The sequence below is a fragment of the Pseudophryne corroboree genome, chromosome 11 (assembly GCF_028390025.1).
Source record: "Pseudophryne corroboree isolate aPseCor3 chromosome 11, aPseCor3.hap2, whole genome shotgun sequence".
In the NCBI taxonomy this organism is placed as follows: Eukaryota; Metazoa; Chordata; class Amphibia; order Anura; family Myobatrachidae; genus Pseudophryne; species Pseudophryne corroboree.
The window spans coordinates 136,317,598-136,330,697 of NC_086454.1; the positions used below are offsets into that span (position 1 = coordinate 136,317,598).

The following is a 13,100-nucleotide window of genomic DNA, read 5'->3' on the forward strand; positions in this document are numbered from 1 at the left end:
GCGCACACTGGTTGGAAACATTGCATTAGGGTTTGGGGATTTCCAACATTACTTTATCCTATACCTATAGGGATTAGGTCTCTGTTAGTCAGGGTATTGTACTTGTTTTGTTTTTCTGGAAATGCCATCAAATTATTTATACAATGTTTCTGCTCACCCCCCCCCCACCTTTTGTGTAAGCTTATTTTTGTGATAATACAAACTTGTGATTAAGAGGGGGTTATAATGGGATCTGGTCGTTAGGTCATGTTCTAGTAAGTAGGTCGACCACTGTTGGTCGACAGTAAGTAGGTTGACATGGATTCTAGGTCGACATGTTCTAGGTTGACATGTTCTAGGTTGACATGACAAAAAGTCGACATGAGTTTTTCAGGGTTTTTTTTTTTTTTACATTTTTTAAACTTATTCATACTTTACGATCCACGTGGACTACAATTGGGAACGGTAACCTTGCCCGAAGCATAACAGGCGGACACGGGGGTCAATTCTATTCGTCAACTAAAGAATAGCGCCGGGAATTAGCTCCCGACGCTATTCAATTCTGCTACTAGTTGCCCGCAATTGTCGGGAATTCTTCTCTCATCCCCGGGGGATGAGAGAATAAACCCGACAAAAGTGCTGCCTCGCGGCCGGCGCGAGGCTGATTCTGTCGGGAATCAGCCTCGCGCCGGGTAGTTAAATCGGAGTATGCCCGTTCTCCCGACAAAACTACCTGTTAAGTCGGCGAGAACGGGACATCGCCGACTTAACTTTAGCTGAATTGAATAGCGTCGGGAGCTAATTCCCGGCGCTATTCTTTAGTTGCCGAATAGAATTGACCCCACGGTGTACCAATTGGGGTTCCCACTCACTGTACAGAGAAAACGACACCATAAAAACTCATGTCGACCTAGAAACCATCTTGACCTACTTACTGTTGACCAATAGTGGTCGCCCTAGACACTGTCGACCTAAGTCTAATCAACCTAACATACCACACCCGTTATAATTATGTGGTGATTATCAGTAATGCTGGCCATAAAGTTACCACATTTAGCAGACCATACCCGTAACATCTCTTCCGTTACACCACCTTCAATCCACATCATTACTTCTCTTTATCTTCGTCTCCTCTCCCTTCATCCTTTAATTTTCTACCTCTATCCTTAGTTCCATTCACTTTGCGCCCTCGTCCTCCACAAAACCAATCACCCCATCCTCAGCCTCTTTGTTGCTTTTTCAAACATCTAATCCAGTGGTTCCCAGACTCTGTCCTCAAGGAGCACTAACAATCCAGGTTTTAAAGATATCCATGGCTCAGCACAGATTTTTAAATCATATAGGGGTCAATTCAACTTGTTGTATATTCTCCCCGTACTTGCGTAGGTTTCCTCCGGGTGCTCCGGTTTCCTTCCACAATCCAAAAATATACTGGTAGATTAATTGGCTCCCAACAACAAAATAACCCGTGTGTGTGTGTGTGTGTGTGTGTGTGTGTGTGTGTGTGTGTGTGTGTGTGTGTGTGTGTGTGTGTGTGTGTGTGTGTGTGTGTATATGTATATGTGGTAGGGAATATAGATTTTAAGCTCCACTGGGACAGGGACTGATGTGAATGGACAATTATTCTCTGTAAAGCGCTTCAGAATATGTGTGTGCTATATAAATAACTGGTAATAAATATTAAAAATAATGTGGCAGATGTTTTAACCTGGAGAAGGCATAAGGAAGTGATAAACCAGTGATAAATGCAAGGCGATAAACACACAAGCCAATCAGCTCCTAACTGTTAATTTACATATTGGAGCTGATTGGCTAGTGCATTTATCACCTTACATTTATCACTTCCTTATGCCGTCTCCAGGTTAATACATCTGCCCCAATGGGGTCGATTCTATTCGGCAACTAATGAATAGCGCTGGGAATTAGCTCCCGACGCTATTCAATTCAGCAACTAGTTACGTCGGCGATGGCCCGTTCTCGCCGACAAAACAGGTTGAATTGTCGGGAGAACGGGCATTCTCCGACTTAACTCCCCGGCGCGAGGCTGATTCCCGACAGAATCAGCCTCGCGCCGGCCGCGAGGCAGCACTTTTGTCGGGTTTCTCTTCTCATCCCCCGGGGATGAGAGAAGAATTCCCGACAATTGCAGGTAATTAGTTGCTGAATTGAATAGCGTCGGGAGCTAATTCCCGGCGCTATTCATTAGTTGCCGAATAGAATCGACCCCAATGTGTGCTAATGAGGGAGGCATGGGTTTATGATAAATGCATGTCCATTTAAGTGAGTGCTCCTTCCATTCCTTCATATGTGTGAATTCTTATGTTTACATATGGGGGAGGGGGGGGTGTTTGTCTTACCTTAACTAGATTTCTATTGTATTGTTGCCCTTGAGAACTATTATGACCATTGCTGAAAGATGTGGACTGCATATCATTTGCAAAGCGTAAAACCATGGGTTCCATTAACTAGTATTAATCAGTATCTAACATCTAAAATATGTGGAATTATAATGCAGGAGGAAATCTTGGGCTTTCATTCAGTTGTGATTTGTTTTTGTTTTTGGGTAGGTCTTGTAAAGCTTGCTGATTGTAATGGAATACACATCCCTGGGGGATACAGTATTCTACTGGCAGTGGTATCCATTTCTTACTGCATGTAGACTGCGCTTCCCTCACCCCTGGATGGTTGTTTTATCTTCCCACCCTGGAGAAGTATGTATGAATCACCAGTGGGGATTGGGGCCAATAGTATGTTACAGCACCGCCTCTGTGAGCTATAGTATTACAATATCACTAAAGGAACAATTTATTGTATTCCTGTAAATGGAATTACAAGTGTTTTTCATATCTTCTTTGGTGGGTAAAATGCTTTTTCTTTTATTTCTACTTGTGTGATAATTTTAGATACAGATACTAGAATGTTATTCTCTGCCATAAACAGGTGAAAACTAATGTCCGCGTGTCTGGGTTCAGCTGTCTGCATGTGCAGTTGGTATGAACAGTTGCCAGTTTGTTGTGCTTTAAATATAGAATTCAACTGTATACTCTACTGAAATCTATGGGTAGCGCTGCTGTTGTACACGTTACATTGTACTCTTGTTCCATGAACAAAGACTGTGAAATCGTAGAACTGGGTGTATATATAATATACACATATTTGACGAAAATGCATGTCTGCTGTTTTTCCGTTCAAATGTACCTAAATAAGATGTTCTATACACACACCATGGACAAGACCTAGATAATGAATACAAGCAGCGTCAGCCTTGCTCAGCCGCGGCCCCTTGCGGTCTATCATGGGATGCAGAATGAGCATCAGCTGACGAGGGATAATTATGTGACTGACTAGCAGCTTCCCTTGTCTGGTTCTCTGTCAATAAAAAATATGAATTCTTTCAATGTATAATTCCTGCGGTTTAAAATAAAAGCAATTTTAACTAAGGGTACTAAAATGTAATAGTGCTAATGAATACTAACATGTTTTAATGTGTCATACACTGACTCCTGTATTTTAAAAAGTAATACTCCTGCTACTGTGGAATATAAGATTAATTAGTCATCTCAGGGTTTAGTGCAGTGACCTGTATAACACTGCTGCCACCGCATGCTTTTGTATGCTCTGTCTTTCCTGACAAGTGATGTCATATTTGTTATACTAGCACACAGCCATACGTCTGGACTGATCACCCTGATAGATATAGTTAGTGGCTAGTAAATGGTGGTAAATGTAGGGGTACAATGAAGTGACCACCAGCAAACCTGCCGTAAGACGGAAAGTTTCCCAAACGGGATAAAACAGATCTTCAGACTTATTCGGAGACTGCATTTATTTTTGAAAATAATTGTTAGGGGGCGTGGCCTGGAGGCTGAAGGAGAAGGCAGCACTTCACAAGAGCTCTCAGGGATCTGAGAGTTTAAAGATAAAAAAAAAAGCCTTCCCGTTTAATATTTCCACCCTGGACCCTCTGGCTGCTGCACCGGACTAGCAAGAGAGCGGGGAAGTAGTGCTGCGGAGTCGGGGAGCCGGTATCCTGGCTCCCGCGGATTGCGGCCTACTCCTTGCTCAGAAGCCGGGGCCTCAATTTAAACATCTACCCGCGACCCGTACGGTTACCCTCCCGGGACGTTCGAGAGGCCCGCCTGGACCCTGCTCCAGCCGGGACCCCCACTGCAGCTTGCCCAGTGCCCCTTACCAAGCTGCGGGGGGTGCTCCGGGCCTGGATCGGAGACAAGCCGCGCGCTCCGTCACACGAGCGGCGGCCATCTTGGGTGCCGCACACGGAGGAAAGTACAGCCGCAGCGAGGACAGGCGGCCCCCGGGTGAGTGAGACTTCAGGGCAAGGCTCGGACGAGCCAACAGCACTCCTCTCCCCCCTCCCCGTGGAACCCTACTGAGCGCCCGTCTCGTGCAGCGGGAGTCTGACCGCTGGCGCAGCCGCCCCCCCTCCCCCCTCCCTCTGCCTGTCTGGAACTCAGTTCAGCGGCTCTTGGCGGCTCCTACCACAGATACCCTACAGATACCCCCCCCCCCGTGAATTCTGGACACACCAGCGCCGCTTATATATATTTCAAAGAGAAAGCCGCCCCCTAGAGGCGACGAAGACCTCCGCCTCCTTCTGGTCCTCCCGTAGACGCTTGAGGGCCCGGTGGCGGCCCTGTCCCTCTGGGTGGCCGCATACGGCTGTGGGTGACTTGCCGGGTGGTGCTGGGGGTTGGCACAGCCTCCTGCGGCCTCCAGTTATCTGCAGATCAAACGGTGGGGCCCCGACATACCACGATCGTGAGGGCGAACAGGAGAGAATCGGTCCCAGACCCTGCCGTCTCATCCCCCCTCTAGCCAGAATTATTCCTGGTGGGCGGGATTCGCCCCGGTGTATGTACCCGGAGTTGCCGGGCATTCTTTATCGACGAGAGGATGGCTAGCCTCATAGCCCTGTCAACCCTGCTCATGTCAATGTAAATCAAGAGATTTCTCCTGCCCCTGCCATAATCTACGTGATGTCTTGATAGTCTTTGAGAAAGTGGAGCCTTCAGATCTTTCCATCTTCCGTGTTTGGAACCGCTGAGCTATCTTCTTCTGGGCCCTATCATGCCCACTAGGCGCAGCAAACCGTCAAAGCCTGCACAGCAGCTTTCATTTTTCAAGTCCTCTCCGAAAAATGTCTGGCTCTAATGTCGCTGGGCCCTCTACAAAAGGAGCGGCCCTCCAGACCCCTCCCTTGCTGGAGAAACCTCCGCCTGCTACGACCTTGGATAGAGTTGGTGACGGTGAGGCCCTCACTGTGGGCACCATGAAACTACTTTTGTCCCGCTTTAAGGAGGAGGTGGCGGCGGAGTTCCGTACAAAGTTGACGGCATGCCAACAATCAATAGATGACCTGGGTGGCCGCACGGACCACTTGGAAACCAAAATGGAAGAAGTCGTGGGGTCCCATAATGGCCTGCTGGACTCTCATGATGCATTAGAAGCAGAGGTGAAGCTTTTACGGGACAAAGTCACAGATCTGGAGGACAGATCGCGTCGCAGTAACCTTAAATTACGCGGAGTCCCAGAGTCGGTGTCACACAGCAGTCTACACGATTACGCGGTGGCCCTCTTTAAAGCTTTATTGCCTAAGTCTCCATCTACAGACTTCCTCATCGACCGTATACACAGGTTACCAAAGGCCAGAGCGGCCCCAGGCGATGCACCTAGAGACGTCCTAATGAAGATGCACTACTTTCACGTTAAAGAGGCATTACTTAAAGCATCTAGACCGGAGTCTAATACATCTTCAGCCCTTCAAGGACTTCAACTCTTTGGTGACCTGTCTGCAGCCACTCTCTTCAAACGGCGATCATTCCATCAGATCACTGCGGCCCTCAGGCTGATATCCCATACCGCTGGGGTTTCCCCACCAAGCTGCTGATTCATCGAGATGGCTCCACTGTCTCTATCTCTACTACAGATGAAGGAGAAAAGTTGCTCAAGTCGTGGAATATTGCAGAACCCACTGCGGACTCCTCTCCACGTCGACTTCAGCAGGACTGGTCGTCGGTGAAGTGAGGATGCCTGCTTCGGGTCGGACACCTTAGATAGCGGTTATGTTCTTACTGTTATGACTCCAGTGACTCTCCAGATAAAGGGGTTTGTTAGATCAATGTTGCCTTTACCCCTACGAGGGGCCGTGGTGTGTCGGGGGAGGCGCTGAGTATAGCGGGAGAAGTGCCCATGTTTTGGAAGAATTTCACTGATCACTCCTGTTGCTTTATCAGTTGCCCCCTCTTTTGGGATGCTGTGCCTGGCGCCTCCCCGGACATAACTGCTTATATTAATGTCGGCCTGTTGAGATAGTTTAAGAGCTTGACACGCAGAATGAGTCACTGGACTGGTTCTAATGTTCTAATGTTAGATTTATTTGTTCCGTTCCCATGATGGAAAGTTTTTCCTTTTTGTTCCGCTTTACTTGATCTTAAGGGTCCGTATGCACAGAGGTACATTCATCTGCTCCTATGTTACCAAGACGTCCATATATTCTTTGGTTTATGGTAAAATAGAATGGCGGTGGGTGGGAGTTATGCCACTAACCCCTCCTTTAGCCTACACAGTCACCACAGTATGGCGACTGGCTGCGATCTCATGGGAGATCGATTTAGTTCTATTTTGTTTTGTTTTTTGTCTTGTTTTTTTACTTTTTGTATGTTTCCCCTCATGTCCTCCAATGTATTTCCCCCTTCCCATCAGGTATATCGATTTCAACACAGATACCGGTCATCGGTGTCATCGGTTCTATTTGTAGCTGAATATGGTGAAGATAGTCTCCATTAATGCCAAAGGGCTTAACTCTCCCCAAAAACGAAGAGTAGCCTTGAACTATTTTTATAAGCTTAAAGCACATGTGGTAGCAGTTCAGGAGACCCATTTTCAGAGTCAAAACCCCCCCCTCTTCACTAATTCACGTTACCCCCATTGCTACACTGCAAATGGACCCGCCAAGAAAGCCGGCGTGGCTATCCTTATAGCACAACACTGCCCGTTCGTTCTGTCCTCTAAATATGAAGATCCTGACGGGAGATTCTTAATCTTAGTGGGTCGGCTAGATAATATAGAGACCACTCTGGTCTCCTGTTACGCGCCTAATACCAAACAAATAGCGTTTCTTAGAACCTTATGTAGAATTCTTCAGGAGCATACTAGAGGTGCCCTGTTGATCCTTGGAGACTTCAACATGGTGCTGGACCCCAATAGAGATCGCTCTCGTCCAACCAGAGCTCTTCGCGGCAGCCCGACCCAGGATCCCTCAGGCAAATTTGGTCAATTGTTAGCTGAGTATGCACTGTATGATGTATGGAGAGCCAAACACCCTACAGAACGGGATTACACTTTCTTTTCCCACGTGCATAGCTCGTACTCTAGAATAGATTTAGCATTAGTGGATAAGTGGACGTTAGCAGCTATCAGTAAGGTGGATATATTACCTATGTCTTAGTCAGACCACGCGCCACTTGTTATAGTTTGGGATGCCGATAGGAGGGTGGTCCCCCATGGCCCCTGGAGACTGGGCCCGTATCTTTTAGCTCGCCCTGAGGCACGACAGGCCATCCAACAATCTTTAGACTCATATTTAGCTACTAACTGTCCCACAGAAACATCCGTTTTCACCCATTGGTGTTCTCTGAAAGCCGTGGTTAGAGGTTCTGCAATCCAAATCGCGGCTAGACTCAAACGTGAATATAGAAACAGACACGCCTCAGCCGAAAGGGAGGCTGCCCGACTGGAATCTGCACATAAAAGTAACCCTGATAATAAAGCCCTATTTAAGCGACTTCTTGCGGCCCGAGACAAGGTGAATACATTTGCGTTATCTGAAGTTCATCGTAACTTGTTACGACTTAATCAACAATACTATAGACTTGGTAATAGAGCGGGACGTCTACTGGCGCGTAAACTAAGGGGACGCAGAGCTAAGGAACGTATACATGCTGTCCATACATCTTCAGGGGTTAAAGTAACGGACCCGGTAGAGATAGCTAATGCGTTTGCTGAATATTACTCGCAGCTGTACAACCTCAGAGATGATCCTGATACCTCTCAGCCCTCTTTGGTAGACATCGCTGGGTTTTTGGAAGGGTTGTCACTCCCCACTATTGACTCTCAGACCCGTGAATCCCTTAGGTTGCCATGGGAGCTCAGGGAAGTCGAGGCGGTTATTGATTCCTGCCCAGTAAATAAGGCCCCTGGCCCAGATGGGTATCCCTCTAACTTTTACAAAACCTTTAAACCAACCCTTGCCCCACTTTTGCTGTCAGTTTTCAATGAAGCCTCGGACTCCACATGCTTCCCGAAAGAGATGTTAGAGGCCCGGATAGTTACCATCCCTAAGCCAGGTAAATCCCCTGCAGTGGTCCAGAACTATCGCCCAATAGCACTACTGAACACTGACCTTAAGTTGTTCGCTAAGATGGTTGCAAATAGGATATCCCCACTCTTATCTGGTTTGATAAACCCTGACCAGGTAGGTTTTGTTTTGGGACGGCAAGCATCAGATAACACACGTAGGGTTATCAATTTGATTGAACGCTACCAGACTCGAGGCGAACCTCTCTTGCTCCTTTCTCTCGATGCAGAAAAAGCATTCGATAGGCTCCACTGGGACTATTTACGGGCCACCCTGGGATGCTTTGGATTTGCAGGTAGGATACTTGACTCTATTTTGGCTCTGTATTCCTCGCCCTCGGCTTCGGTTTTCACCAATGGGTGCAATTCATTTACATTCAATATCACTAATGGGACTCGCCAAGGCTGCCCCTTATCACCCCTCATCTTTGTGCTGGCTATAGAGCCCCTGGCGGAGAGAATTAGGGCGCTAGACTCCATTGTTGGTCCAGTGGTGGGAGGGACGCACCATAAAATTTGTCTTTTTGCTGACGATATTTTAGTATGCCTTAGTGAGCCTGAATCGTCTTTACCACATCTACACTCTCTCTTAGACTCATATGCAGCGGTATCTTACTACAAGCTGAATACTACTAAGACTGAGGCCCTCCCTCTGAATGTTTCGGATGGCGCTCTTGGGCGTCTAAAGAAAGATTATAAATACGCATGGCAACTAAGGTCGCTTAAATATTTAGGTGTGCAGATATCCAGAGGGCGGGACTTAATGGGATGTAATTATGACCCCCTCTTCCGAACATTTGAGCTATTTATTAAAGACTGGATGATGCAGGAGGTTTCCTGGGTTGGACGAGTGGCAGCTGCGAAGATGGTTCTCTTACCTAAATTAATGTATCTTTTCCGTACCATCCCCAGGACCTTCCCTAAAGATATCTGTAATAGATTTAACAGATTGCTATCCAATTATGTGTGGGGAGGCTCAAAACCGAGAATAGCGAAATCCACCTTGACTGCTCCGAAGTGTGATGGGGGAGTGGCATACCCGGATTTAGAGAGATATCATAATGCTTGTTTACTCACCCAGGCCAGAGATTGGTTCACCCAAGACACCCCTAAACCATGGGTATCCTTGGAACGAAGTGCCGTATCCCCCTTTATACTGTCGGACTTGTTTTGGTTGCCTACCATTTCTATCCCTCCCAGAGTTGCTGAAAATTCAGCGGTCCAAGCAACGTTGTTAGCATGGAGAACCGTTCTTAGATCCCTCCCTGCCGGGGCTCTGCCCTCCCCCCAACTGTCTCTCCACGCCATAGCCACCTTGATCCCAGACTTACACTTACACCATTGGCGTGACAAGGGCCTCTCCACCTTGCAGGATGTCCTTCGAGACGGTGTTTTAGTCCCTTTTTCCCTACTCCAAGAACAATTTCAGATACCTAAGCAAGACTTTCATAAGTATCTGCAGATGAGGCACTGGCTCCAAAGTTGTTCTCCCAACCGAGTCCCCCATGTCGGCCTCCCTAAATTGCTGATGTCCCTTCTGTTGCCTAGCGGTAATAGGGGAGGCATCTCCAGATGGTACCAATATCTTGTGACTGAGTCCCGACATGGGGTATTTCCCTCTCAGACTAAATGGGAAAAAGACCTCCCTGCGGTCTTCACTGAAGATATTTGGAAGGCTATCTTTCAATCTTGTTTTAAAATTTCTAAATGTGTAAATCACTGTGAAATGTATTACAAATTGGTCCATAGGGTATACTTCACACCGGCACGCCTGCATAAGATTTGGCCCGATGTCTCCCCTAGTTGTTGGAGGAACTGTGGGATGGTGGGAGATATCCTTCATATTTTTTGGCTATGCCCGGCAATCCGGATGTTATGGAGGGAGGTATTCCTTTTCATTTCCCAGGTCCTGGGAGTAGTCCTCTTACCTGACCCCCTATTGGCACTATTTCACTACTACCGTGGCGAAATGTCCAACTGTGACAGATATCTTTTGGGCCACATTCTCATAGCCTCTAAGGCCGCCATTGCCTCCAAATGGAAATCGGCGGTCGTCCCCACCTTATCGATGATAGAACAAAAGGTTCACCAACACTATGTGTTTGAGACCGCAGGAGATGATTCTTCCCCAGGGGCACCCACTATGAGAAAGAAATGGTCTAAGTGGTTCCTATATAAGGAGAGATCGGGCCAAATGGGTATATCCGGTGCCCTAACGGACTTACCTGACCTTTCTGTGCTTAATTCTCCGATTCAAGATGGCCCCTAACTTATTACAGGTTTCAGACCTCTTCCCCTTCTTCATACTCTGATTCTATTGTTGTATTAAGATGTCCCTGATATCTACCCTTCCTCCCCCCTGTCTTATTAGTTCTGTTGTGTACATGTCTTCTCCCCTTTTTTTTTCTTTTTTGTTTTTGTTTTATTTCTCATTTACCAATTTGATTGTAACTGCAATTATACATTTGTATGAAAACTCAATAAAAATTTAATATTAAAAAAAAAGAAAATAATTGTTAGGACTAACACTGTTTTATTATATTATTCTACACTAAGTAGAGAAGTGATTGGTGTGCTCCTGTAGCAGAAACGTGTTTGTGAAGGTATAAAACGGGTAGAGGGCCACTAATTAGATAATTTGCTAACTAATTGACTTGCCGAAAGGAGCTAACAGAGTTTGAAAAGGGGATCATCACAGGCTGCACGATCTCATGTTTCCAGGGTGATGCGGGACTTGTATACAGGAAATTTGGCAACCTGAATTTACTGGCCAGTTTAGAGACCAGATCTTAACCCCACTGAGAACCTCTGGGACGAATTTGAATGCCTGTGCATTCTAGACCGACTCAACGTTCAGTGTCACAGTTGATCACTGTACTTAAGGCGGGATGGCAAAACATACCACCTGCTGTTGTCCAGGAAACTTGTGGATAGTTTTCCAAGAAACGTGTCTGCAGTAAGCACATGGTGGACCTACAAAGTACTGACGTCCATAAAATCTTGTCGAGCTATTTGCTGTCAGTGTCCAATCAGTTTTGTCTACATGGTGTATATAGAGGGTAATTCAGACCTGATCGTAGCTGCAAATTTGTTAGCAGTTGGGTAAAACCATGTGCACTGCAGGGGGGGCAGATATAACATTTGCAGAGAGAGTTATAGGCCCTACACACTGGCCGATTTGTTAGAAAGATATGAACGATCTCGTTCATAAATGATTGAGAACTCGTTCATATCTTTCAGTGTGGAGGCTCCAGCGATGAACGATGTGCGGCCCCGCGCTCGTTCATTGCTGGTCCCCCGTCGGCTGTGCATGCATGCCAATATGGACGATCTCGTCCATATTTGCCTGCAGTTCTATGGAGCCAGGTGACGGGGAGAGTGAAGAAACTTCACTCCCCCGTCACTGCCGCCCCCCCCCCCCCCCGCCGCCGAGTCGCTCGTCGGCCGTATCCGCCGTCGGGCAGCTCGGCGGCGGGTCGGCCAGTGTGTAGGGCCCATTAGATTTGGGAGGGTTATATTGTTTCTGTGCAGGGTAAATACTTGTTGCTTTATTTTTTCACTGCAATTTAGATTTCAGTTTGAACACACCCCACCCAAATCTAACTCTCTCTGCACATGTTATATCTGCCCCCCCTGCAGTGCACATGGTTTTGCCCAACTGCTAACAAATTTGCTGTTACGATCAAGTATGAATTACCCCCATAGTTTTAAATCATGTCTTGTTTTTTTCTGGCCTGGTTTGCCTTTTGTCAATGGACATCACTATAATTGTGTAGTGTTTGAGTGGAAAATAATCGGTGTTTACAAGTAACAGATATTTATGTTGATTCTAGGTTTATGTGTGCACAGCTGCCTAATCCTGTCCTGGAGAGCATCAGTATTATAGATACACCTGGCATTTTATCTGGGGAGAAGCAGCGAATTAGTAGAGGTAAGTGGTTCATCCTCTTGATCCATAACGTGGTTGAGCACTTTTTATTTTATTCAATTCTTTTTCTTTTTTCTTACTTCAAAATTATACTAGGGCACATAAATATGTTGCGATGTTCCTAGGAAGAGTGAATTGCATGCTCTTCCCTTTGCCCAAAAGGTGACACTGTTCTGTTTATAATTCTGCTTAAGACCTGCATATTTGCCAGCCCCTGTCCCACCTCTAGATTCGGAATAAATTTCCCTATTAAAATGAGATATTAAAATAAAGCTTATTTCGGGCACTCACCACTAGTTGGGTTTAGCTGCTTTACGCGGCTAGACCCGACACTTATGGGCACGATCAACGCGATAGGGGGCATCAAATGAATAACATTTTAATCCCCCCCCCCCCCCCCCCCCCTCTTCCCCTGAGGCCAATTCAATTGTTTTGGGTGTCTAAAAATCCTGTCTAAACTGAACTGTTTAGATGCCCAAACAATTGTCACAATTGATTAAGCGCCCAAATAGACTAAACCCATCTGAAGTCCTGCTTTGGGCACCCAGACTCCTGTTCAGATGCCCAAAGTGCCTACTTAGCGCACATTTCTTCTTCTCACCTCAGGAGGTTGTGAGAAAAAATGTTAGCCCCGTGGCTACTGGTCGTCTAAAAGTAACAACAATGTAATCGCTCCATTTTGCACCCCCTAGTCCTAGCCGCGGGGTAAAACAATTGAATCGCCCCCTAAGCACGCTCCCACAGCATCGTCCGTTGCATCTTCAGGTTGACCCTACATGCTGCTCAATCTGAAGATGTGACTGACGACCTCATGCTT

General features: G+C 46.6%; 1 protein-coding gene across 1 annotated transcript in view; it reads left to right on the forward strand.

Moving 5' to 3' along the window:
- The window catches only part of EHD1 (EH domain containing 1), a 101,716-nt gene that overhangs the window by 17,598 nt on the left and 71,018 nt on the right, over window positions 1–13,100 (forward strand). The window contains exon 2 of the mRNA XM_063944842.1: window positions 12,189–12,286. Coding sequence (XP_063800912.1) covers window positions 12,189–12,286 — 98 coding nt within the window. The remainder of the gene's footprint in view (window positions 1–12,188; window positions 12,287–13,100) is intronic.